At 44.1% G+C, this 26,451-nt stretch overlaps 2 protein-coding genes and 1 pseudogene across 5 annotated transcripts in view; 2 read left to right on the top strand and 1 right to left on the bottom strand.

Moving 5' to 3' along the window:
* Positions 1-317: 317 nt before the first annotated feature.
* LOC138162228 (elongin-C pseudogene) lies at positions 318-694 on the top strand (annotated as a pseudogene).
* Positions 695-4,856: 4,162 nt separating this feature from the next.
* Positions 4,857-8,906, top strand: PSMB4 (proteasome 20S subunit beta 4). Its single transcript, XM_069090013.1, has 7 exons — positions 4,857-5,057; positions 6,514-6,720; positions 7,080-7,226; positions 7,415-7,496; positions 7,763-7,879; positions 8,307-8,395; positions 8,751-8,906. Exons 1-7 carry the CDS (start codon positions 4,918-4,920, stop codon positions 8,761-8,763), a joined length of 795 nt encoding a protein of 264 aa, XP_068946114.1. The 5' UTR covers positions 4,857-4,917; the 3' UTR covers positions 8,764-8,906.
* A 1,376-nt stretch (positions 8,907-10,282) lies between these two features.
* The window catches only part of POGZ (pogo transposable element derived with ZNF domain), a 56,580-nt gene continuing 40,411 nt past the window's right edge, over positions 10,283-26,451 (bottom strand). For 2 of the 4 annotated variants that reach the window (XM_069090011.1, XM_069090009.1), the window contains exons 5-19: positions 26,089-26,197; positions 24,185-24,475; positions 23,882-24,076; positions 23,301-23,407; positions 20,467-20,804; positions 20,022-20,176; positions 16,999-17,099; positions 16,370-16,516; positions 15,014-15,148; positions 14,721-14,893; positions 14,416-14,556; positions 14,084-14,143; positions 13,822-13,934; positions 13,539-13,563; positions 10,283-13,432 (exon numbers count right to left, since the gene is read on the bottom strand). In XM_069090011.1, the coding sequence (XP_068946112.1) occupies positions 11,779-13,432; positions 13,539-13,563; positions 13,822-13,934; positions 14,084-14,143; positions 14,416-14,556; positions 14,721-14,893; positions 15,014-15,148; positions 16,370-16,516; positions 16,999-17,099; positions 20,022-20,176; positions 20,467-20,804; positions 23,301-23,407; positions 23,882-24,076; positions 24,185-24,475; positions 26,089-26,197 (3,744 nt within the window). In that variant the 3' untranslated portion in view covers positions 10,283-11,778. The remainder of the gene's footprint in view (positions 13,433-13,538; positions 13,564-13,821; positions 13,935-14,083; positions 14,144-14,415; positions 14,557-14,720; positions 14,894-15,013; positions 15,149-16,369; positions 16,517-16,998; positions 17,100-20,021; positions 20,177-20,466; positions 20,805-23,300; positions 23,408-23,881; positions 24,077-24,184; positions 24,476-26,088; positions 26,198-26,451) is intronic. The other 2 variants (XM_069090010.1, XM_069090012.1) reach the window with 2 other exon arrangements.

The raw sequence follows: 26,451 nt of genomic DNA, 5'->3' as shown, positions 1-26,451 counted from the left end.
AAAAAAAAGATTTTTTCATATGTACAAAAGATGGAAGCAAGGGCAGCTAACGCGATGGACATGAAAGTGTGGCATGAAGTGCTGAAGCAGAGAATGGACTCGGGCTGATCAGGAAAGTTAAGAGCTTTGGCGAGATACTGCGCTGACCCACCGGAAGTGGTTACTTTCGTTGCCCCGGAAGAGACGGCGGCAGGTGTTGAGAGCCCGCGGGGTGAGGGGGGGCTTGCTTGGGGGGCGGCCCTGCGAGCAGGGTCTGTGGTGGGGAGTGTGGACCGTGCTGCGGCCGCTGCAGAAGCGACAAAAAGGGGTTTTGTTAAAATTCCTGTGGGAACAAAATACAATTTCATAAGGAGAAAGTGGATGGAGAAAAGAACACATGCGGCGCCTGTGAGGACCCAGGTGCTGTGTCTGTGAAATTGATCACTTCCGATGGTCATGAGTTTATTGTAACCAGGGAGCAGGCTTTAACAGCACAACAATAAAAGCCGCGTTAAGCGGCCCAGGTCAGTTTGCTAAAAATGAAACCACTGAGTTTAATTTCAGAGAAATCCCATCACAAGTGCTATCAAAATTATGCATGTATTTTACCTGCAAGGTTTGCTACACTACCAACTCTACAGAGATTCCTGAATTCCCGATTGCACCTGAAATTGCACTGGAATCACTTATGGCTGTGAACTTCCTAGATTGTTAAATAAAATAAATTATAATAAACTTAACTTTTTCCGTATTTAATACCTGTAGTTCAGTTAGTAACTTTTTCATATTGCATATTGTGTGTTGGGGGGTGGTGGTTGAGAATGTAAAATTCATTGCAAAGCAGATACCTTCAGGCCTTTCTTTTGCATAGCAATCAGAGTTGAAATTTGCTTTTGCAACTTAAATAAAATAAGGACATTTTCACTAAATGAGAAATAAACAAATATGCCAATTAGTATTGGCTATGCCTTATCCTTTAGATGTGGTTTTAAATATTAGAACAATGATTATACTTACTAAGTATTGAAATTTAGGCAAATACTACAGGTTTATACTGGCTAAGTAGTTTTAGGGATTTTATTTTTTTGTTATTTTTGGACAGGTGGGGTTAACTTGAACCTACCATATCATAGCTGTCTAGCATTATTAGTTATGCAACTATTTTGCATTGTCAACTTGTGTTTATAAATATGGCTTGACCAAAACATTAATTTTTTAATAACTCTTGAATACATAAGAATTGATCTTACGTGTCTTTTGATAAATTGCAGTCATGTTAGCATATCAGTGTATCTGCATATCTGTTTTTGTCATACAATTTAAGCGGTAACTTTCTTTTAAACCATTATGGAAGATTTTTAGGTATAGCTTTTGCAGTAGTGAATTTTTAAGAACTTAAACCAAGCTGTCAATAAGTAACCACAGTACTAGATAGCTTTGGCTCCGAAAACTTAGGGATAGTCATACAATGTCCTTTTTGAATCCAAAGTACTGTACTTAATCATCTAGCTAAGAAAGCTTCCTTTGCAATTTACTTTTCATTTACTACATTAATAAATCATTATTTAAATGTATTAAAGTAAGATCATGGCAAAATTATCAGCCGATACCCCTACTATCCCCCCAAAAAACTAGAATTGAACAAGCAATCAGAATCTTTATAGGACTTAATATATGGAATTCATGGTAAGAGCCTGGCATAAAAGTAGGTTCAGTTTTATTGATGGTCTTCTTTGTATGTAGTGGCTATATAGAAAATTAAGAAACAAAGCCTGTGTGTAACAGGGGTAATGACTACACCAGTGTAATAAGGCTTTTACTTAGTGAAAATAAACATTACTTTAACCTTTTAGGATTATGAAGGACAAATAAAAACTTCAGTCAGGGTATCTCTTTGCTAGGTATGGAGTCAAGAACATGAAGGTTGAGCTTCAGCTTCCTACTTTTCAAATAGCAGAGAATTAGTTATACAAATGTAAATTTACTGGTGACTAGATATTTTTCGTTCACTCCACAAATTACGAAGAAAAAAATTCATCAGGGAACTTAATCACTTTGCTCTTAATCTTGATTGAAAACAGTTGTTACATATGTTTCAGTAATTCATTAAGACAAACTCTGGTTCACGTACACAGTACTGAAGTTTTTACTAGTATTTGCTTATCAAGTACAGGGATTTTTAGTGCTATATAGCGACAAAAATAACAGTTATATACAGATATGATGATCTTATAGGTCAAGATGGTAGCAGAAACTACATTTCTAAAGGGCTCTGGCCTAGTAGGTTACCTTTTTATCTCATGGCTATGTTTGAACACATCATAAAATACTAAAATTAATGTCCACAGTTAAGTATGGCTAGAATTCAGATAAGGCGGAATTATATATTTCAAAAGTGGATACTGCATGATAAGTGAGGAAATATTTACTAAAGAATATGAAATATTTTGTATTACATATGTAGTCTTGGCCTTATTTTCAAAAGCATTAAATTCCTCAGTTCATGGTTTTCACATTAGGCATTTTCAACCATTGTATTCTTGTATACCCAGAATGATTAGATATTACTTATTTGGTTTAATTTAAAAGATTTTATGAGTGTATATCATTCAAATCTACAATTGTTTCTGAAATTGATTTAGCTTATTTTTGGAATTCCATTTAAAACCCTACCCTCGCCTTTTTTTCTACAGCACATAGGATTCTATTATTAGTAAAATCCTTTATAGAAAAATAAATAAATAAAAAAGCTTTGGGGGGCATGGGGCGAAAGCGTATGATCAGAGAAAGAGTAAGTCCACTTTTAAGGTTGATAAGATGGTAGTAAATGATGGAGAGAAGGTAGAGCAGCTCAACTATTATTTGGCTTATTTTTCCTTTTCCAGTGAGAATGAGCTTTGAACTAGAAAGGAAAGAACAAACATAAACAATAGGAAGTTGGAATTGTTGAGGGTTGGCAATATGGTTCAGCAGGAACTCTGATCTTTATATAAGATCAGAAAGCCTGCGATTCAGTCTGGAAAGAATTCAGCCCAGGCCAACTTGGAGTCTTGAGTTATAAAAGTTTATTGTATGCTTTACAGCAGGCAAGGCTCCTTAGGGGACCTGCAAGCTTAAAGAAGACACAGGCATAGCTTTTAAAGAGTTAAGGCTATTCATTAGATGTCAATTATGCTGACCAGGTAAGAAGAGGGTGGGATTAGGGAGGAGTTAAGGTGGAGCCAGTGTTTAAAGGAACATAAATTCGCAGGAGTATTGCCCATGATTCACTGGGAAAAAGCCCAAGGAGGCTTGAAACGTCACTAAGTCAGCAAGTGGTCAAGGGCTGACTGAGAAGTGCCCAGTCTGCCACCTAGCAGTGTCATGTTTGACAGGATTGATGTCTGGGAACCAAGGTTAACAGAGACTCAGTATGTGGATAATTGCTTAAGGAGTTAACCTAGAGATAGGGTACTGAAGGATTCATGGGGGCAGCGGGACACTATACAAGGGGGAGATAATAGTTGCCTAAGCTGGAATGTTTATAGATACTTTTGTGAAGGATTGATAGGTGTAGCTTGTTATTGTTCCAAGCTGAGATAAACAATTTATGAGTTGTTGCTGGGCAGAGTTCATGCTCTGAAGCTAGGCAGAGTGCAGGTAGGAGGAAGGGGCAGAGTTAATGCTCTGAGACTGGGGAGGGGGAAATGTGATTTTACAGACTGGTTTTACAAATTGATGTTACAGACTAATGTTGCAAATTGGTTTAACAAATTGATGTTTACAAATATAGATCCCAAGCACCCCATCAGAACTAAAGATAAGAAGGGAGACAGTAAGAGAACATTTAGCTGCCCTTGAGTTCAAGTCACCAGTTCTATAAGTACTGGACCTCAGGAATCTGAAAAAACTGGCAAATCTAGATTGTGGAGAATGGGAGATGTACTGCAGGTTGGAAGGGCAAATATCCTGATTTTCACAAAGGTGAAGAGAATAGATTTGTACAAATGATGATACAAAACAGGCCAGGGAGCTGGACGTAAATTCCTTCCAAACTAGTTTTGAGAATGTATTTTTTTTTTAATCAAGGGGATGAAAAGCAGCACTTCCTGTGGACCTGGTAAGTTTTTGAAATCTCTCAAGAGCCTTTGCCATGGGCACTGGACACGCCCCAGCTTTCCAGCTAAATAAACGAGCTCTGATCCAGGGAAGTCTATCTCCAGGATTCCCTCTTCCTAAAGGACAAATGGGGAGAAGCTGGTTGGGGCTTAGGAGCCCTTTGGAGCTCTTCATTTAGCTTCACTTCAGCGGGTTGGCCGCTAGGTGGCGGAATATAAGGAACAGAATGCTGGACTTGGTACTCTGGGAGACCTGAGCTCACCTACTTAGCCTCGCTCAGCCTCAGTTTCCTTATCTGTAAAATGGGGATAATAACAATGGTTCCCTCGCGGGATTGTTGTGAGACTCAAATGAGATAAAGATACCTGTCAAGTGCTTTGCTAACATTAAAGCATTACGTAGATGCGGGCTACTTGGAACACTTCCACGTTTCAGAACAACCGTTTTAGAAAAGGTATTTGGCCTGTTCAGAATAGGTTCCCACATTAAAAACAAATGCGACTCTGTTTATAAATATATGTGTATGCATTTCTGCATTATGGCACTGTATGTGAATATGCATGTGTTCTGCACACGTGTACTAGGGGGAAGCGACTATTCTGCAGTTTGTTTAGATTCTGGGTTAGCAGGTTCCTTCTTTCAAGTGCTAGACGCATCTGCCCACTTCTTCCTCCTCCTCCTTCGCCACACTCAATATGGCGGCGACGTCATCACAGTGTTGGACCTCATCCACAGGCTGGCCGCAAGGAGGAGGGGAAAAAAGAGGTTGAAGGTTTTCCTACGTCACTTCCACTTCCCCTCGCGCAGGCGCCTTCATTTCCCCTCCTCAGAGTGACTAAGATGGAGTCTATGTTGGAGCCGCGGTTAGGTTTGTGGGCCGGGGGCCCCTCACCGGGGCAGTTCTACCGCATCCCGCCCCTCTCGGGAGCTCTTCCGGGGCCGGACACCACTGTCTTCGGAAGCCCGATTACTCGGACGCAGTGAGTGTCCACACCACTTCCTTTCTAGATCCGGGCCTTGGGGCCGCCGGGGGGAAATCGGAGGGAAGCCTGGGGGGACCGCGGCCTGGGCGGCCGCTAGAGTGGTGGGCTGGGTGGGGGGCCGCCCGGAGAGCGGGGAGTGAGGTGAGGGGGGGGGGTACAGGAAGTTGCCGTAGAGAACCGGAAGTGGAGATGCCCTGCTGCCTGGGGGCGTTTCCGGCTCGGGCCTCGTTTCCGCCCGGACCCTGCAGCTGACCCCTCAATCCCAGCATTTCTTTGCTTGCTGCTGGGGCCTGCTCCCTTGAGTCTTTCTCCAGCTCCCTTCCCCCTTTTAGGGCCCTTCCCGCAGCCTCCTCTTCTCCGCCGTTCCCCGGCCCGGGCCCCTCCTCCCTTCCCTCCTCGAGGCCCTTTCCTTAGGGACATTTTCCTCGTCTTTCGTTCCGATGTGTTAGCGACTCTTCAAGCTTTGGTCTAGAGCCCCGTTTAACCTTTTCCTTCTTGATCGCATCCGCTCCCACGGTTTCAGTTATAAATCCAAATGTCGATGACTCCCGAGTCTGTATTTCCCTTTCTAAACTCTGGGCACAGCACCCCATTAGGTAGCTAGAAGGGCCAGGGCCCCCCAGCTCCCCCTGCCTCCTCTTCGTCTGCTCAGTATCCCGAGTTCAGCCAGTTACCAGGTCCTGGGAATTCTCCCTCAGCCTTCTGCATGTGCTCTGACCTTACCCTACTTCGGCTCCTCACGGCCTCTTAACTAGACTATTGCCACAATCCCCGTTCTATTTTATCCTTCACGCTGATGCTCAAGCGGCCTAATATCTTGTGATCAGGGACTCCCCTACTCAGAACCTCTCCTTACAGAAGGGCTGTGCTGACATCCTGGCTAGGCAGCACTACTTTTCCATCCTCAGCGCTTTCCTATCTCCTTGCCTTTGTCCAGACTAGTTATTCTTTGCTTGGATATTTCCTGGTTACTACTTTTTTTTTATTGTTTTCTCAGAATCTGTCATCTAAGTGAAAGGAATCTCTGCCTCAAATTTCCCATAGCATTTTGTTTAGTTCTTTGTCCCCACCAAATCTTAAAACTTTTTATCCTATTCATTTTCTTACCTGTTACATCTCTCTCATTAGATTGTAAGCTTCAGATACTGAATTGGGAGTGGGAGAGTATTTGTGTCTTACAGTTTAGCCGTTTTCTTGCTATGTGCTATAGCAGAGTGCTACACTTGGAAGTCAGGAAGATCTTGGTTTAAAGCCTGTCTCAGATAGCCATTAAATATATTATGATAAGCAAATCCCTTAATCCCTGAGACTCACTTTCCTCATCTGAAATATGAGATTACGATTATCTTCAGTATCTATCTCACAGGATTGTTTTTTGGGCTCAGATGAGATAATGTATGTCAAAAGTGTTTGAAAATTTTATAAAGTGCTTATTGCTATTGAATCTTTCCAGGAACCCAATGGTGACAGGGACCTCTGTCCTAGGTGTGAAATTTGAGGGAGGCGTAATAATTGCAGCTGATATGCTGGGTTCCTATGGCTCCCTGGCTCGTTTCCGAAATATCTCTCGAATCATGCGTGTCAACAACAATACCATGCTTGGTGCCTCTGGGGATTATGCTGATTTCCAGTATGTGAAGCAAGTCATTGACCAGATGGTGTAAGTCAATATGAAGACCCACTTCCTCACAACATTTGGCTGGATATAGTGCCAGTTCAGTGAAAAGGTGACTTCTCATTTCCAGGATCCTACCCTGAGGAGTTCTCAAGTGGGGAGGAAGAAACCTTTCCCCTTCCACACAGAGCAGATAGGTTGTTTTGCTGAGACTGTAGCAAGAGAGAGAGAGGGAGGATCCTGGAAGTAGGAGATGTAGCAAGAGCTGGGCTGTTTTCTTCCTGTAGAGCTCAGCATGAGAGACTGGCATCTTATTTGGAGGCGAGGGGAGATAGGGGGAAGGGAGGAGGATCTCCCTGGTTGGTGCCTCACTGTTTTTTCCCTCCTGATCAATTTGTCTGAAGGATTGACGAAGAGCTGCTCGGTGATGGACACAGCTATAGCCCCAAAGCCATCCATTCTTGGTTGACGAGAGCCATGTACAGCCGCCGCTCCAAGATGAACCCACTCTGGAACACCATGGTCATTGGAGGCTATGCTGATGGGGAAAGGTTGGTTTGGAGACAGCTATTGCTTTGACAGATAGCTCCTCCTTTGCCCCCAGTCTGTATTCAGCAGCTCAGTTCTAGCATCCCAGGTCCCATCCCTAGACCAAAAGTCAGAAATTAATGGTAGGGTGGGATCTGGGGAGTTGCAAGATAGAAGGGGTCCTCTGACCAGTCTAGCTGTCTCTTTCTAGCTTCCTCGGCTATGTGGACATGCTTGGTGTAGCCTATGAAGCCCCTACGCTGGCCACTGGTTATGGTGCCTACTTGGCCCAGGTAAGTAGGCAGAGATCAGGGAGGGGGAAGGAGAATGTTTTCTCTGGAAGATCCCTGACTCTGACCTCCCAGTTCTGACAGGAATGGAAGGCTTCTTAATAGAAGACATACAAAGTACTAAGGTGTGAGGTGTTGAACAGAATATTTTCCTTAATGTGTGAAATGTTCAAGGTAGTTGGTAGAAATGTGCCTTCTTTTCTGCCTTCCCCTCCCCCCCCCCCCCCCCCCCCCCTCCCCCCATAACCCTGTGGTTCTTTCCCTCTCAGCCCTTGATGCGAGAGATTTTGGAAAAGAAGCCAATTCTAAGCCAGGCAGAGGCACGGGAGCTGGTGGAGCGCTGCATGCGTGTGTTGTACTACCGAGATGCCCGATCTTATAACAGGGTGAGAGGAATGATCAGGTCAGGGGTTGAAGTGCTGGGGATGTCACTGAAGGTCTGTGGGTATTTGTGCAGTTAACTTTTTTTTTTGGAGGGAGGAAGGCAGGGTAATTGGGATTAAGTGACTTGCCCAGGGTCATATGGCTAGTAAGTGTTCAAGTGTCTGAGGCCAGATTTTAACTTAGGTCCTCCTGACTCCAGGGCCAGTGCTCTATTCACTTCACCACTTAGCTGCCCCCAGAAGTTAACCTTAAAGCAAGTTCTTTAGGATTCAGAGTGATTATCACCTTAATTCCTCATCTTATTCCTCTATAAAATTTGAGGGAAAGAAAAACCCTTGACCTGACTTCCAGCACCAGGCACAGCTTGCTGGAGCCTTTTGAAGCCTCCCAACAATTAATAACTTACTATCGTACTATTCTCCCCTTTAGTTTGAAATTGCCACAGTGACTGAGAAAGGAGTTGAAGTGGAGGGACCTCTGTCTGCAGAGACCAATTGGGATATTGCCCACCTGATCAGGTGACTTGAAATTCAGGGTTTTTTTTCTTTGGTGGGGTGGGGTGGTAATTAGGGATTGTAGTTGTGGATGCTAGATCTTTTGGAGACGAGGCTTCTTCCTTTCCTGGAGATGCCTTAGATTTCCTAGGAGAATTTGAGTTGTCCTCGGAACATTGGAGTGAATTCAGGAAATTCTGGAAAACTAAATTTGAATCCTCCCTCTGCCTTTTACTAGCAGGAGGACCATGGTCATTTAGCTTCCATTTAATCTTTTAAAAATAAATGTTTCTCAAATACTTGTGAATCCTACAGTGCTGTATGTGAACTATAATCGTGTCTTTTCTGCCTCTAGAATAAGTGTTCTTTTCTTTTTTAGTGGCTTTGAGTGATGCAGTTTTATCTCCAGCCTCGGCTATTGGGCCCTAACTATTCCTGGCTCTGCTATTAAGGCCATGTTGGCTGCCCCAGGACTTGAGATTTGACTTTTTCCTTTTGTAAGAGATTGGTAGGAAATAAATCATTCTGGACCTCCTGTCTTTGTGCTTGTGGGATAAGATGGGAGCCTTCTGTGTTGCTTCTTGCAGTTCCCTTCGTAGTCTCCATTACCTCTTCCTTAAGAGATCTTTTTTCAAGAGAATTAATTTTTTCTATGAAGACATGGCACCTGCACTGCTGATTTCTTTTGGACCTGTAGGCTGAGACTCTATAGAGGAAACCTTAAGTATATGTGGCCTGAAATAAACATGTTCCTTGAAGTTTGATGTTTTAATGTAATCTTAACCATGGTTTCAACAAACCTGCATCTTTGTAGCAATAATTCAGATTGCTTCATAGCCCAAGTATGATTTGAGGCTTTTCAAGATTTGTGGGGTTTTTGTTTTTGCTTTGGAGGAGGGTAGGGCAGGGCAATTGGGGTTAAGTGACTTGCCCAAGGTCACACCGCTAGTAAGTGTTAAGAACCTCCTGACTCCGTCTATTCAGTGCACCACCTAGCCAACCCTCAAGACTTAAACACACCAAAATGGGAGAGTCATAAAATTGATTTTTCATCATACAGAATTCTGAAATTAATCTGCATCACCAAAAAACAGCTATGTTGACTTTACTGTGGTCTCTCTGCTTACTTGGACCCTGCCCCCGAAAAAAGGAGGGGGGGGAACCCTTCAAGTGAGAAGTAGAATCAAGCCAAGGGCCTTGGTTTGAAACTTTCATGGCAGAGGAGACCATTGGCTCCCTCCACCCACCTGCTGTTCCTTAACCCCACATCTTGTTACAGAGAAGTCCCCTATCTGTAAAGTTGGGAGAGACAATAAGAAGAAAATCTATTTCCAAAGCAGTTGATGAATTTCAAAGCCAAGTATAAATTATGTAATTACACATCCCATCCTTAGCTAAACTTGAAATCAGCAAGAGGTATTATGTATTCTCTTAAGTTACATACCTAGTTACTGAAAATAATTCAATCACTCAGACATTAATTTTTCCCTCTTATTTCTCCCAAGTGCCCCAAAAGACAGTAAATACCAAATCCAGGGAAGAATCTACTGGGGAGTGGGAAGGTGATGGAAACAGGAGGAAGAGGTTCTGCCTAGGCAGAATGGTCATATAGTATAAAATACCAGCCTCTGCTACTTCAACCTTTATCCAACTTTCTCTTTAATGTCCAACAAGTTTCAAGAGTAGTTTCCTAAACATTTGATTTCTTTTAGACCTGTAGGCTGATACTCTAAAGGAAACTAAGTATATGTGGCCTGAAATAAACATGTCCCTTGAAGATTGATGCTAGTGTTCTAATGTAATACATAAGATTATTGCTAAATTCTGAATTTAAAGAGTGTGGGGCTCAAGCAGGGAATACAACTCGGGCTTATCACTCCAAAGACAAGGGATTCCCAGAATAAAAACAAGTTGTTTATAAATCCATTTTCCCTGGTTTTATTAAATGTTCCACTTATGTACATTTTAAAGACGAATCATTTACAGGTTTGTGCACACTGCCTCCCGGCTCCCTAGAGGGAAAGTTGCTAAAAACCTCAGGATGGACAAATAGAACCATGTAGCCGTGGGCAAGGTGGGCTGGTGGTTTTTTCCTCTCTTTACTGTTATGTCAAAATGCATTTATTTCAGTCTATACCTTAAGTACATACAATTAAAAAAAACCCTCAAACATGCAAATTGTAGAAAAGTTGTGATTTTTTTCCTTTTTTTTCTTTGAAGCTGGCAGTGAAAAATAAAAAGATACAATGTCTCTGTGCACACCCCAGTCTATCTTGTCTCCAGGTTGGGGTCTTCTCTCTAGCTCTAGGGGAAGTGTGGCAAAGCCACAGGGGTATTGGCTACATTTTTTTTTTTACCTTTAAACAAAATTTTTTTAAGGTTAACCATGGCCTGTATGACTGCCTCCTGGCTATGGTGCACACAATCTCCTGAGCAGGCTTGGGCTTTTCCTTCTCACCCCAGGACCCTCTCATAAAGGAGCTGGCAGGATCCAGACCAGCACACAGGGAGGGGCAGGAACCCCACACCCAATTGTGTGCCTCAGCCTTCAGTTACTTTGTTTAATCCAGCCTCCCACATCTCTAGACACAAATCTCTCAATAGGAGAGAGGGAAGGAGAAGAGGGACAAGAATGGGGAAAGGGAGTCAAGTATTCACAAAAGTGAGAGCTTATTTACTTTGAGTGAAAATTACTTTTAAAAATCCAAAAAACATTCTGGATAATTAGACATGGTTTCACGCATTTTAAAGCCACAATTTTATATCTAGATCACTGCAGAAACCAGCATCTCTGGGGAAGAAAGGAAAATGTGGAATGGGGGGACTTGAGTTTGATTTTTTTTTTAAAACCTTTTTTTCCCTTTTATGTATAAAAAGTGTTAAGACCACAATGGAAAAAAAAATATATATATACACACATATATGTATATGTATATATATATATATATAAAATATACCAGTTTGTCAGCTACATATTTTTTCTTTCCCATCTTCAGAAATGGTCTCACATTGACAATGGTTAGATAATATCATGCCCAAAGACATCAGCCGCACGATAAAAAAAAAAAAACAGAACAATGATAACAGTTGAGGTAAGAGGGGGAACAAACAAAAAAAATATCATTCACCCATGATGGATTTTTTTTCCTTTTTCTTAAGTTTCGTTGGAAAAATACCAAACTGATTTAAAATTTTTTTTAAAGTCATGAAAACCTGTTTTCTGCAGAAGCTGAATGGCCTCTGGCCAGCTCCTCAGCTTGGATAGGATCTGTTTAGTTTCCTTTAATTCAAAGGGAAGTATGGACCAATACAAGGGGTGGTGGCAGAAAACGAAAAACCAAAGTTCCCATCCTCTTGTACCTCACTGCCCCCCCCTTGCCTACTCTTCCCTTCCCCAGGACTACCCCTCAGATTTCCATCAAATCCAGGTCAGCCTCTTCAAAGCCATAAAATGACTCTGTCTCGCTTTCACCTTCAAAGAGCTGGTGAAGGCTCTCAGGCTCGGTTACCTCTTGAGGGGATGGTCTGGATTGGGGGGTGGAGGCAGCTGGCTCCTCCTCAGTCTGCTCCCCATTCAGCTTCAGCTGCTCCTCCAGAGAGGTAATCAGCTCCTCCTGCATGTCAGCGTTCCGTGTAGGAGAGTTAGCAGCGCCATCAGGACCAGGCAGGACACTGGCCACCAGAAAGGACTGCTGGACTAACTCTGGGCAGTCCCCGATGACCTCCAGCACCTCTGCCAGCCAACAAAGCACCAGCTGAAGGAGGATATTGGAATCACATGTGCCATCTGCCATTTCTCGGGCCTGCTCTTTCCACTTCTTATGTATGAAGTTCTTGACAGTCCTTTTGATACACACGTCCAAAGGCTGGATCTTGGAGCTACAACCTGCGGGCACCACGGCAGGGAGAGTGCTGTAGGAGCTGAGCATAGACAACACCTCCTCAGACAAGTGGGTGCGATGGCAGTCCATCACCAGCATGCCCTTGCTGCGCTGGCACGCCGTGTGCTTCTGCCACACCCGTGATGACCACAGCTCCATGATCTCATCATCACTGTAGCCAGTCTCTTTGGCCTCCAGCAGGATAGACTCTGGTACGTTGGTAGGTTGCTCCATCTGTCCCCTATAGAAGACCAGAGTGGGAAGGACAGTGCCATCTGCCAGGATGGACAACACAACGTCACACCATGGCTCCCCTGTGCCCACTGTCTGCAGGGCATTCTCCTTCCGATCATCACTGCTCAGCACCTCAGCATCCAGAAACAAGGAGATCTCATCAATGGCCACAATCATAGAAAGAGGCAGGTCCTGGGTATGGATCTGCCGCTGCACAAATTCAATGAAGAGCCCAGCATTTTCTGCCACTTCCTTGGGTAGGGTATGAGCCACTGCCCGGCGGGCATGAGGGGTCAAGTGGTGCCGAAGCATGAACCGCACTGCCCACTCATAGGAGATCTTGAAACCACCATCTAATGAACGCCCAATTTTGGTGGCCTTCTGGAAAAGCGTTTCTTCATTGACAGGAAGCTGCTGCTCCCGCTGTGTCAGGACCCATTCGGCCAACTTCTCCTCGGCTTCTAAGCTCAGATACTTGCCCTCCAGGTTCTCTCCTTGGGAGGCCTGGAAGCGCCGCAGCCAACGCCGAATACGTCTTTGTGGGTTGCGGAAATGCTCGGCTGCCTGCTCGGTATTGCAGCATAAGGCAAACAATACCACTCTTAGCTTCTTTACCGACAGCTGTTCCTTCTTGCCAGATCCACTGAGGCCCCCAGCTGCAGTAGGCTCGGGTTCCGACATAGCTAGGGTCCCTTCCTCTTGCTCATCCAGACTCAGGCACCCAGCTCCCTCCACATGCAGAGGGGGTGCTGCTGCAGTCTGAGGGCAGCTAGTGGCTGATGTAGGAGATAGGAGTGGAGATGGTGCTGAGAGCAGCTGAGACTGGGGTACAGGTGGCTCCCCACACTCATGGGGGGCGCCCACAGGTTTCACAGTGGCAACTTTGTTGTGGAGGAAAGCAGAAGGGTAGGTGTTCTTCATGCCCCGGTCATGAGCCTGGCCATGCCTGGAAAAGCAAAAAGAAAGTCCTCTTTTGAATAACAGAAGAAATGGGGAGAAGGACCAAAATACTCAACAGTGAAACAAAGGTACCCAGGAAAGAACTTGGTTACCTGGAATGGGATATCCAAGTCAGACCTGCAGAATGAGAAGGCAAAGAAGTTCAATGAGAAACAGGAACTCTACCCCACTCTAAGATCAGTTATAGCTGACGTTTTAACCTCAAACACACATACAAGGATAATATTCCTTGATTTAATGCAACAAACAGAGGCTGGCTAGAAATAGTGATGCTTTCTCAGTCAGTAAGAGCCAACCATTCTGTTTGATCTTTTCCTCCTCAAAACAAATTCCTGACGCTGCCTCCCTCCCCTTCCTGTTCCCTCCCCAACTGACCTCGTGGTAGGATATTGCTGGACTGATGCGACGGATTGAAGACCAGATGTTTAGCCATGGCGTCTCCCACAGAAGTAACAAAGACACAAGAAGTACAGGCCAGTTTGACCCCGCTGAGACAAAATAAAAGGTGGCATGAGGCAAACAGGTGTTTTGAGAAATGAGCTCCACTTTTCTTATTCTTCCCAACTTCACCTAATGTATCCCCAAGAAAATAGGAAAACCTGGGTAGTAACATTATAAACATCATGCCTGCTCTTACCTGACAGTGGAGTTCTTAAACAAAGCCAAATACTTGGGGCTCTTCCGTGGAACATGATTGCTGAGGCAAAAGAAAACTGATGTTAACCATCCAACTAGAGATCCTGGCCCCAAGAGCAGAGATGCTGCTTCCACCCCTCCTGGTTCCAGTCACCTTCCCAATCCCTTTCTTCCTACCAAGTTAGAAACTAAGACATGAAAGCTAATAGACATAAGTATAGAAGGCCTGAGACCCCATGCAGACAGGGAGGTAGGGAACAGATTCTGGAGAGCTTATGAAGCTAAGGGGGCAGAGGCACACGGGAGGGGCTGATGTCTAGTCACATGGCCTACTTGATCATGTGGTTGGCATATGCTCTGGAGCAGCAGGTGCTATAGCGACACAGGGAGCAGTGTACATAGGTAGGGAAGTGATTGGGGAAATCGGGGATCTCAAAGCTGCACTCCAGGCACGTTTGCCGGCCCATGACACTCCTGCTAAGAGAAAGGGAGACTCTTATTAGTGCGGGGTGGATCTCTTTAGTGCTACAGGCATTCCCCTAGGACCCCACAGAGAGACTACCAAACTGCCTGGGTGTTTGGCAGCCGTTCTACCCAACTAGCCCCTAGTGGCCCAGCACTCAGTGGCAGGCGCTGACATTTTCTTGACGGCCTTCTTCTGGATGCTTCGCTGGACTGGGGGATAAAGGAAGATGGGAAGAGGGTCTGCTGGGCTAGTCATGGGGGCTGCCTCTTGCAAGGCATTAGGTGGCGTGTCATTGGAGGAGACGGGCACCGTTCGTGGCTGGCCTCGGGACGCCCGAATGGTCACCTGAAAACGGACAAAAAGAAGGCATGTTTAGATAAGACTGGCTGACTGTCAGTCTACCTCAGGGAAGGAGGATGAAATGCTAAGATGCTGATACTCCTGCCCAGGAGCCCTGTCCTTTACCTTGGTGCCTGGTTTCAGGCCTTCCAGCTGCTTGGGCTTGCGGAAGGTTTTGTGATGCTGAAGTTTGTGCTCTATTTTGTCCTTGGCAAACAGAAACTGCAGCCGGCATTTATTACAGTGATAGACACTCTTCTTCTGAGGAATGAGAAACATTAAAAAAAGCAAAACAAAACAAAAAAACCCCAAAGCAAAAACAAACCCTGAAGGGCCCAAGCTAAGAGCATTTCCTAAGCAGAGAGAGGGCAGCTCAAAAACCAACACACTTCACACCCACTGGCTTTGCTTGGGAATCTTGTTTAAGAGAAGGAAAAAGTAAAGGCCCCCAAGGATAGCGATACCTGCTCTGCAAGAGGCTGGACTCAAAGGCTTGAGCCATCCTCTCAGGTCTTCCTGATCTGCTGCACGGTATTAGGCAAATCCCTCAACACCTCAAGCTCTCCATCTTAAGAATGGGAATATTATCTATTCCTGAACAAACGTATACGATCACCTGAAAGGTCCCCTTGAGGAGGGATTTTTTCCTTCACTGTTTTTGTATTCCCAGTGACTAGCAAAGGGCCTGCCACCTAGAAGGCTTAGTACATGCCTGCTGATTGACCTTATCTGATTCTGACAAAGAGAGAGCTCCTATTGCTGAAGTGCATCTAAGAAAGGGAAAGGGATAAGCATTTATACAGCACCTATTGGGTGCCAGGCACTATACTATGCACTCACATTTGATCCTCACAACAACCTTACCAGGTAGGTGCTGTTATTATCCTCATTTTACAGTTGAGGAAACTGAGGCAAACAGGTTAAGTGACTTGCCCATGGTCACACAGCTATTAAGGGTCTAGGGCTGGATCTGAACTCAGAACTTCCTGACTCCATGCCTAGCACTCTGTGTATTATGTATGGCTCCATTAGCTGCTTCATCATTTCAATGCTGAGGGCTTTCCCTACAATCCAATTCGACAGGCCTTGGTATGGAATGTTCAGCTTGGATGAGCAATAATCATTGCTGGGGTCCCCTTTTTTTTTTCAGTGAGGCCAAAAGACCTAGGTGAGGTCAAATCAAGATGGCAAATATACAGAGATGCCAGATCTTTCTTTTCCTTTTTGCAGGGCAATTGGGGTTAAGTGACTTGCCCAAGGTCACACGGCTAGTTTTTTGTGTGTGTGTGTGTTAAATGTCTGAGGCCACATTTGAACTCAAGTCCTCCTGACTCCAGGGCCGCTGCTCTATTCACTGCACCACCTAGCCACCCCATCCAGATCTTTCTTTTAAGGGACCAAAACTAATAATAAATCTGTCTGCCTAGCCAAGCTTCAGTGTTAGCATTGGCAAGCTATGCATGACAGGCAAGGGGAAGTTACCTGGTGCCTCATGAAATGTTGCTGGAATGCATTGCCATTTTTGAAGACCTTCAGACAGTAGGGACAGAGCAGATGCCGGGTGTCCTCATGGACCATGCGAAAATGACCATCCACCTCTGAGTACAATGAAGAGCGGTACTGACACACCTAATCATTGGGGATGGGATGGAAAGTCAGGGGTTAAGTGGCCAGGCTGTAGCCAGGAAAAGACAGCCAAATCCTGTCCCGAGACAGATGAAACATACAACCATGCTTGCAAAAGACGCAGCTCTTTCAAAGGCACAGAAACCCCAGTTATGGCTACACCTGTAGACAAGTAGAGTTAAGCTTAAAAAACTCTATGTGACTGTCCCAGGCTGACAGACGCACAGAAGAAGTGGGTCCAGGAGGAGAGGCAGAAGCCGATATTCTGGACCAGAAGACAACACACACATTTCCCTCCTGGATATGAATCCTCTAAAGGGAACAGGTTTTGGAAATGACAACTAGCTCTTACACACACCATTCAATACCCTTGTGGATACATGCTTTGATCCTGTAGAATGCCACCCCGAGGCCCTGAACACAGTGAAGGCCTGTCACGTCCCCAGAGTGGCCAATGAAGGAGGAGTCAGAAAGTAAAGTGATACCTGGCAAACGTAAGGCATCTCCCCAGGCTTGTGGGTGTCCTTCATGTGCTGGAGGAACAAGGGCTCACTCTCAAATGCCCACTCACAAATCTTGCACTTAGCTGTAAGGGGGGGCGGGAATCAAGAGGTCAACCCAACAGTCTTCAAACCCAACATATTCTTCTTTCATGGCGCCTTCAGAGAAATTCATGTTAACTTTTATCAAGCCCTTAGCATGTGCCAGGAGGCAGGGAAATCATCATCATGATCATACCAATACTCTAGGTAGAAGTGAGAAGCAGCATGGTACACTGGACAGGGGGACAGCCTTGGAATCTAGAAGAGCTGGATTCAAGTCCTGCCTGAAATGTATGAGCTCAGGCATGACTGTAAGCAAGGGACTTCATGCCACAGTACCCCAAGTAACCCTCTAAAAGTGTGTTAATTTGGAGATGAGTACCCCATCTGCACCAGGTGAGGGAATATCCACATTGAGAGTTCCCCACACAGATAAAATGACAGGTCAGAACCAAAAAATAACAGTAATTAAGGTAGCCAGTCCTTTTAATATTTGCTGTCGATTCAATACATTTATTAAGTGCCTATTCTAAGAAGACATATAATTTTCACCACAATTCATGAATACAGTTGATGAATACACAAGACAAACTTTTAACTGAATAACTTATATATGCCTCAGATTACTGGTAACAGACCGATCTCAATTTACATTCCTAAAAAAAGATGTGAAGGCCTCTACTTCCTTCTTACTCTCCTCTAAGTCTGTGCAGTCTGGCTTCTTACTTCCTCATTCTGCTGAATCCACCATGGTCTCTTCATGGTCACCTCCAATGTCCTTCTCTCTGTCCTCATGCTGCTGGAGCTCTTGGAACCCCTGATACTGCCCTCCTCCCCTACATGCTCTCTAGGGTTCCATGACATTGCTCTTTCCTGGTTCTGTCTTTTCTGATCATGGCTTCTCAGTCTTCTTGGCTAGATCTTCATAGATCATGCCCACTAACCATGGATGAACTCCAAGGCTCTGTCCTCGATCTTCTTTCCTCCCTCCATTATGTTTCTCCTTGCCATCTAACTCATCAGCTGCCATGTATTCAAGCAACACCTTTATGCAAACGATTCTGAGAACTATACAGCCCTGATATTTCTCAGCCTCCAGTATTGTGTCAGTCCTGCTCTGGGTCCTCTTCTCTTCTCCCTCTCAGCTAAAGCCCCACTTTCTTCAAGAAGCCTTTCCTAGTACTCCAGAAACTTAATGCCTTCCCTCTTTCTGGAGGCAGCTAGGTGGCACTATGGATAAACACTGGTCATGGATTCAGGAAAGACCTGAAATCAAATCCAGCCTCTGACATTTCCTAGCTTGTACTGTAACCCTGGGTAAATCAATTCACCTCTGTTTGCTTCAGTTTCTCCAACTATAAAATGAGGATAATAGCACCTACCTCCCAAGGCTATTGTGAGATTCACATGAGATCATAACTGTAAAGTGTTTAGCATGGTGCCTGACATATGGTAGGCATTAAATAAATGTATGTTTCCTTCCTCCTCTGTGATTATCTCCAGTTGATCCTGTGTATGTGTTGTTTGTACACAGATGTTTGCATGTTGTATTCCCCAAAGACTGAGAGTTCTGTGAGGGCAGGGGCTGTTTTAAAATTTTCTTTGTGTCCTGATACTGAACGGAGTACCTAGTGGGTGCTTAATAAGTTTTTGCTGACTTGACTAAACTAAAAGACAAAAATGGCAAGATGGAAAGAACAGGCTGCTCAGAAGAAACTCTTATTCATTTATGGTTTTCTTCTATGCTATTTTCAATAAAGCAAAAATATTTTTCTAAAATTTAAACTGAACCAATTTTCATTACAAATAAATAATGTAAGCATGTATCATTCTTGCAGTGTAATAAATAAGGTAGTAACAGTCTGAAGCAAGTGAAATGCCCCATCTCTGCTGGGCACTGTTCAGCAGCTACAGGGAATTCTTTCTTGCCCTTGGTCAAGCTGGCAGCCCATGACTGACGAGATCAGATTTAAATTCTTCAAAATGGCACTCAGGCTGCCCTACACTCTGCAACCCTCACCCCTTCATCTAACAGTTTAACAAAGTGTTTACTATCCAGATTGTGCCAGGCACTGGAGAGGAGACTACTCCAAGGAAGACTGGTTTCCCTTTTTCTCCCCCATGGTTCCTCATCCATGTCTCTGCAGCATTTTTCTCAGGCTCTTATTTCCCTAGCAATGGAATGCCGTTCTCCTTACTTTCCACCTGTTCAAATCCTACTAGTTCTTCATTATTTGAGTTCCCACTTTTTAAAGCCTTTCACCTGTTGGCTCTAGGCCACACTGATCTCTCCCATCTCTGAAAATGATCTATGCTACATAATTTGCCCTTTTTTTGAGAGGGCAGTTGGGGTTAAGTGACTTGCCCAAGGTCACACAGCTAGTTTTTATGTTAAGTGTCTGATGCCGAATTTGAACTCAGGTCCTCCTGGCTCCAGGGCTGGTGCTCTATTCACTGCACCACCTAGGCGCCCCTATGCTACATAATTTGGCATGTACACATACTGTTTAATCTTCTCATCATCTACAGAATCTTCTAATATTTCATACAGATAAATATTCTGTTCTGATAAGATGAAATATAGAGGCTAAGGCCCTTGTCTTATGATTCTTTTGTGGCCTCACAAAACTCTAAACAATTACTAGCCTTGTTGGAAACCCAAAATTTGTTGAAAGATTAAATCAAAAGTAATAAAGCAAAGTAACTAACTGTGTCCTCTACCAGCAGGGGTGAAAAAAAAGATTATCCCACAACACACTGTTCTCTCCATGGTCTGAAACCAAGTCCCTAAATCACTTAGGGCCTCATACTCCAAGACATAAAGATTAACCCTACAAGAATGTAGGTTGTAAATGTAGAGTCTGACTAAAAAGGAAAACAAAAAACACACCCCTTCTATTCTGACCCCTACCCACATAGTCATATGATGAAGCTGCCCAGCGGCCTAAAGCAACTCTTATACTCACTGGTAGACTCGTAGGGGCTGTGAACATTTTCCAGGTGGCACTGGAGCTGGAAGGGAGTGGAAAACTGGCGGTAGCAGTGCTGGCAGATGGTGTGGACGTCCACCTCACCATTCTGCTGGTCCAGCTCCACATGGTGCTTCATATGGTTCATGAATCTGCAGGGCAGCAGGAGGGGGAAGACCAAGGAACATGATAAAGCCCAGAAGCAGGGTCAGGGTCAAAGAGCTGCCCTACTGCCCTCCTCATTCACAGGACAGAACCCTTCCCACATTGTGGAGAGATGTCTCTGGAAGGAGATTCACTGGCCTCCCTCCCTCTCCTAGGAAGTTCCTGCTGAGGGAGAGAGAACCTCAGCCTTCCTGCTACAGTCTCTACCTACTCCTTATGGACTCAGCAAAGATAAACCATTAGTCACTACGAAACGTAACTGGCAATACGGTCTTACCGGATGTTGTTCTTGAGCCTCTTAGTGCAGTGTGGACACCGAAAAGACGTGGGCACCTTAGGGAAGCTGAGGAGCTGGCTCACTTTGCCATTGTCCCGTCCATAGTAGAAATCGTCCACTAACATAATGAGCTTGCTCTGGGTAACATCGCCCTGATTCTCCATGGGTTCAGGGGCCTTGGCAGGGGGTGACAAGGTAGGAGCAGGAGTAGAAGAGGGTGTTGAGGGCATGGGAGCAGTCTTCTCTGGGGACGGTGGCTTTGTTGCAGATGGGATACTGGGCTCTGAATCCAGAGGCTTTCCCTTCTTCAGGAAATCAACCAAATCTGGGCAGCAGTACTATGGAGATAATAATCACACCAATTATTTGTTGTCAGCTTTGGAGTGAGCTACGGCAAAGGAGGTCAGCGGATTTCAACCCAAATCTCACAAACTCCACTTAGGTTTTTGTTTTGTTTTTTTCCTTTTTTGGAGGAGCAACTGGGGTTAAGTGACTTGCCCAAGGTCACATGGCTAGTTTTTATGTTAAGTGTCTGAGGCCGGATTTGAACTCAGGTCCTCCTGACTCCAGGGTCGGTGTACCACCTACCTGCCCCTTCATTTAGTTTTGAACAGTTTTAGAGGGCCCCCTGTTGGCTCTTATGATTCACCTTCTCTTCCTGCTGCATATAGTCTTTCCAAAGGTGCTTTTCCTTCCCTCCCCTTCCCCCACCTGCTGTTACACATCCTTCTCTCTTATCTCTCCTTCAGACACGACAGACAGGGAGCAATGAGCACTAGGGGCTTGGGGGGTCCTGGGTCAGAAACCATGACTCGTCTGTGATGACACAATCTCTCTGAGCCTCAGCTTCTTGATCTAGAAAGTGGGGAGCATCACACTTGCACTATCTGACTCACAAGGTTGTTGTGAATAAAGGGCTTTGTAAGCCTTCAAGTTCGATACAAATGAGTTTATTATGATTATTATCAAACTTTATCCGTCCCTAAGAGTTTTTGGTGTCATAACTCCTCAGTGCAGCACTTCCTGGCTTCACCCCTTTCTGGCATAAACAAAGCAAAGAATCTAAGAGACTCTGAGGAGGAGGCTCTGAGGTTATTAATGAGTCTAAGTCCAATTAAGTCAAGAACTCCTCCTATAAACCTCCCAGCAAGTGAAGGGGAGTCTTTCCCCTCCCCAAGAAGCTCATTCTGCTTTTGGAGCATTCTAATGGGTAGCAAGCTTTGTATGCGCAAGGTAAAAATCTGACTCATGGCAACTTATAGGTATGGATTCTACCTCTACCCTGTGGGGTGGATCAAGTCTACCACACGAAGGCCCTTTAAATGTTTGAAAGATGCCTGTCACAGCCACTGTTGGTCTTCTCCTGTCTGTGATAAGCATTTCCAGGTCCCCCAGCTAGTTTTTGTGTAGCCACTTCTCTGGTTCTCTCACCATCCTGACTGCTCTCATCTGCCCACAAGTAAATGGTCTTCTGGACGTGGCCTAAGGACACCAGGGCTCTCAATGCAGCCTAGGACTGATTTCATTGGCTTTCCCGGCTGCTTTGTCAACATCACTGATACTAAGCTTATGGTGCACTAAACTCCTTAGATCTTCATCACAGAAGCTATTATCTAGCCAACAATTCTCCCCCACACCTCCCATCCTATGGTTTACAGTTGCCTTTCGAATCCATGTGTTATCTTCACAGTTATCTAATATCTATTAAGTTTCATAAATTTGATTGAACCCACTATTCTAGCCAGTTGAGCATTTCTGGATCCTGACTTTGCCATCCAATGTATTAGCTTTCTTACCAAGTTTCCTGCTATTTGGAAATTTAACTATGGCTCTTATGCCGGATCAAATTATTGAACAACATAAGGTCAATGAGATTCCTAGAGCACTAGACCAGAAACCTTCCTCTAAGCTGATATCAACTCAATAATTAGGCCATTTGCAGCCAGTTCCAAATATGCTGTATTATCCCGTATTATTCTACTTCATCTATAAACACAGCATGAAAAACACTGTGAAATGTATTGCTATAATCTAAGTATACTATATCTATGGAATTTTCCTTATCTATCAGTCTAATTACTCTGTGAAAACAAAACAAAACAAACCAAGGTTAGTCTGGCATTGACCAATATTCAAAGTAAGATGGCCTTTAATGATCACTGTTTCCTTTCCTAAGTATCAGAAAAATCACCCTCTTAATAATGTGTTATAAAATTTTTCCAGGATTTGAAGCAAGTGCATTGGTTTTCAGATTCAATTTGTTTCATTTTGAAAATGTGGACAATTGACATTCTCTAGTTCTAACAGCATGACTTCATTTTTCTAAGACAGTCTAAAGATCACTAAGGGGCTCAGTAATCATATCTTCTGGGCCTTTTACCACTTCAAAATGCCATTCATTTGGGTCTAATTACATGAACTCATTGAGGGCAGCAAGATGCTGTCTCACCTACCTTGGGTTTCCAAACCCTACAAAGCATTGCTGATAGCCTTCCTGGAGCAAAGATCTCTTTGAAAGAGAAAAAAGAACTGAACAAAGTGGGGCCCTGATTCATCTCTGCAGAAAAACACTAATTTAAGCATTATAGGAAAAGAAAGTCTAGGAAGCGACTTGACTGAAATGTCCTCTGAGAGAAATGGACTTCCTGCAGTCTTTCTCTGACACATTTTTGTGGGCCTTCCAATAGATTCATTGAGATATCTTTATTTCTTCTCCAAGAGACAAAAATAAAGAGAGATTATTCTTTTCTATGCTTGGTCTTTGCTCTCAGCTTCCCTGCTTAAATCCACCTATAGTCCTTCAAGCTGGTTTTCAGTACAGAAATATTACTTACACACATATGACCTCTCAGAGCTTCAGTGACACGGAACTGGGAATTACAGCGCGGGCAAACTTTCCGGCCACCATCCTGGAGGTCAAATGTTGGTATTGGAGAAGTCACTGAAAATAAAAGGAAAAGCAAAGGGTAATGATTTGAGAACATTAAGCACACTGATCTCAGGAGAGTTCTTTCTGGAGGGTGTCAGAATATGGGCCAGGGACCAGGGACCACTAAGTTTAAAGCACCTTCCTTTTGCCTTTTTCCTTATTCCACTACACTGATCTCAAGCTGATGTTTGTAAATGTCTCTACTCACCAAGTTCAATCTTCAAAATCATGTTCATCTACCTTCATGAAGCCTTCTCTAAATCTACCTAACTCTAACCATTAGAACAACCCTCCCCTCAAAGCACTTGAATAGTTTTTTTAATAGCTTACTGATTCATACTTTTCATCATGTGTGGCCTATCTCCCACAACAGAATGTAAGCTTCCTGAGGGCAGGCACTGTGCCTACTGTCTTCTTTTTTGTCTTCCCCACTATGCTTAGTATAGCGCTTTGTTGGACTGACTCGTGATCTTTCAGACTATGTACCTTTCATTGCTGATGACTCAGGTCCGCTGGTTCTCTGAGAGCTGTGGGCAGGGCTGTTGTTGGACACCACCATTGGCCCAGGGCTCTGGCCCAGGGAAGGGATGGTGCTGAGGGTATTCACCAGCTTGGCCACCTCATTGCTATTCTCACCTGTCACCCCAGGTCGCTTGACAGTGACAAAGCTGGCAATGCTCACTGCAGGCGGAGAGGGGAAGGAGGGAGCTAGGTTTGCCAGATGATAATCATCCGTTCTCCTGACCCACCCCAATCCCTACTCGGCCACCCCCAATTCCCAAGCCTCACCTAGCTTGGGATTCGGGGCCTGGCTGGACTGGCCTGGTGGCTGTACAGCCAACTGCCCCAGCGAGGTCGGCTGCGTGGCAGTGGGAGTGGTTGAGGTGCTGGGAGTGGACTTGGTCTGCTGAGACTGGGACTGCGGGACGGTGCTGCGGATGGTGAGGGTAGCTGGGATGACCGTGGTAAAGGTGTTGGTGGTGGGCCTCACAGGCATCGTGGAGCCTGGCCTCACCTGTGTCATCTGAGAGAACACTTGAGGAACTCCAACTGTTGGTTTAACAAACTGGGTACCTGGAGCTTCAGAAAAGAGAAAGAGAGAAATTGCAAACTTCAGTTAACTCAGCAAAACATGGTACCACCTCCTGACTGCTTGAAATTTCTGGGATATGGAAAAGAATTCCTTCTTCTAAGTGGCTTTGTGGATTTATCAGGGGCTACTACAAATCACCAAAAAGAGCCTTTAGAAGGCAGCAGATCTTCTGATAACAAGTGTTTACCTCGGCACATAACTGGGAGTAGCTTGATTTTGAAGTGGGGAGGGGTGATGAGAGGGAGGAGAGCAATGTCAAGCTTGGCCTTGGGAAGAGGGGCTTGCCACTCAGATTATTAAAGGAGCCTTTCAACCAACTACATCGAAATAGAAAGTTATTTGGTCTACTGGAGTAGCTGATAATTCAGTAGTAGAAGGCATTAAAGTGAAAACACATAAGTAACTCTAGAGTTAAGGAAGCAAGCATGGCATAGCAGAAAAAGGAGTCAAGACAATGTGGGTATGAATCCCAGTTCTACTACTCTCTAGCCATGTGACCTTTCTGAGCTTCAGTTCCCTAACCTGTAAAATAAAAGGGCTGGACTAGATCATCTCTAAGCTCCATTCCAGCTCCAATACTATAATTCTGAAATTTAAGAGTAAGTTGGTTATCCTGAAGACATCAAGACTGGCTAAGAGGAATAAACTTCAGGGCAGAGCTTACAGTCCACTGCTAAAACAACTGGTGCTATCTATTTGAACTGGAGTAACATTGGATAAGTTGGTCAGGCTGAAGTTTTAACCCTATGAGAAATATGATCTAGTCAGTGAAAAGCTAAAATTTCAACTTCAAAGAGAGTGAAATTCATTTTATTCATGTCCAAATCCAGTCACAGACAAAGACAGGTTTTTATAAAACCCAACACCATAAATGGAGAGACCTACAAAAATATTTCAGGAAACAAAATATGGAATTCAGGGATTAACTAACTGTTCCCAAAGCACTGAAAATCTAGGAACTGATGAAAATGAGTAGTTGAGGGGCGGCCAGATAGCACAGTGAGTAAGAGCACCAGCCCCAGTGTCGGGATGACCAGGGAATTGAATCCGGGCTCAGATACTTAGCACCACACCCAGAACTAACTGGCTGTGTAACCTTGTAAGAGCAAGTTACTTAACTTCTGGGATATGGAAAAGAATTCCTTCTTCTAAGTGGCTTTATCGATTTATCAGGGGCTACTACAAATCACCAAAAAGAGCCTTAAGAGCCTTAAGGCAGCAGATCTTCTGATAACAAGTGTTTACTGTTACTTACACGTCTAACCATGTAAGAGCAAGTTACTTAACCCCAACTGCTTTAAAAAAAAGAAAATGAGTAGTTGAAAAATGGGATAAAAAGCAGATATGGTAAATCCTATTTTAGTACTTCATGACAGGTAGTAAGAATCCAAAACCATTAAATCACCTTTCTGGTTAAAAGTTAGGAATATCTTTAAAATTATGGATGTTTTTCAATCAATCAGATATATGATGTCATTCAGAACATATGACTAAGTTCTTAATTAGCCTAGAGCAAAAATTTTGATTAGTCTATAACAGTAAAATGAAAACTTCTGTTATATATCATTTTAGTTCAAGTGACTGAATACTTTTTTCTTACCTGGGACTAGTGTAATTGGTCTAACTGTTTGGCCTTGCTGTACATTCAACACAATTCCAACCTGATTCATTGCATTTTGTACAGGCCGAACATTTCTTACAGGAAATCCCTGCATTAAAAAAGCAAAACAAACTTTAACATGTGAATACAAATAAATATGGATCAGAAGTTGCCCAGGAATCAAAAGTTAAGTACCAGGTAAAATTTGGGTCCAAATACACTCCTCAGACTCTCTCATGTTTTCAGGTCTCTCTGATGTTGGAACTTCTAATGAATGAGATGAACAGTTTGGGGACATCCTTAATAAGCCAAGCCAGTTTGAACATTACTTCAACAGATGAAAGCCTAATGCCTGCCTTAGAA

Source organism: Petaurus breviceps, unplaced genomic scaffold, assembly GCF_028583685.1.
Source record: "Petaurus breviceps papuanus isolate PSGF00001 unplaced genomic scaffold, PetGlider_PUasm1.0 186, whole genome shotgun sequence".
Lineage (NCBI taxonomy): Eukaryota > Metazoa > Chordata > Mammalia > Diprotodontia > Petauridae > Petaurus > Petaurus breviceps.
This window is presented reverse-complemented; position numbering and strand designations above follow the sequence as displayed.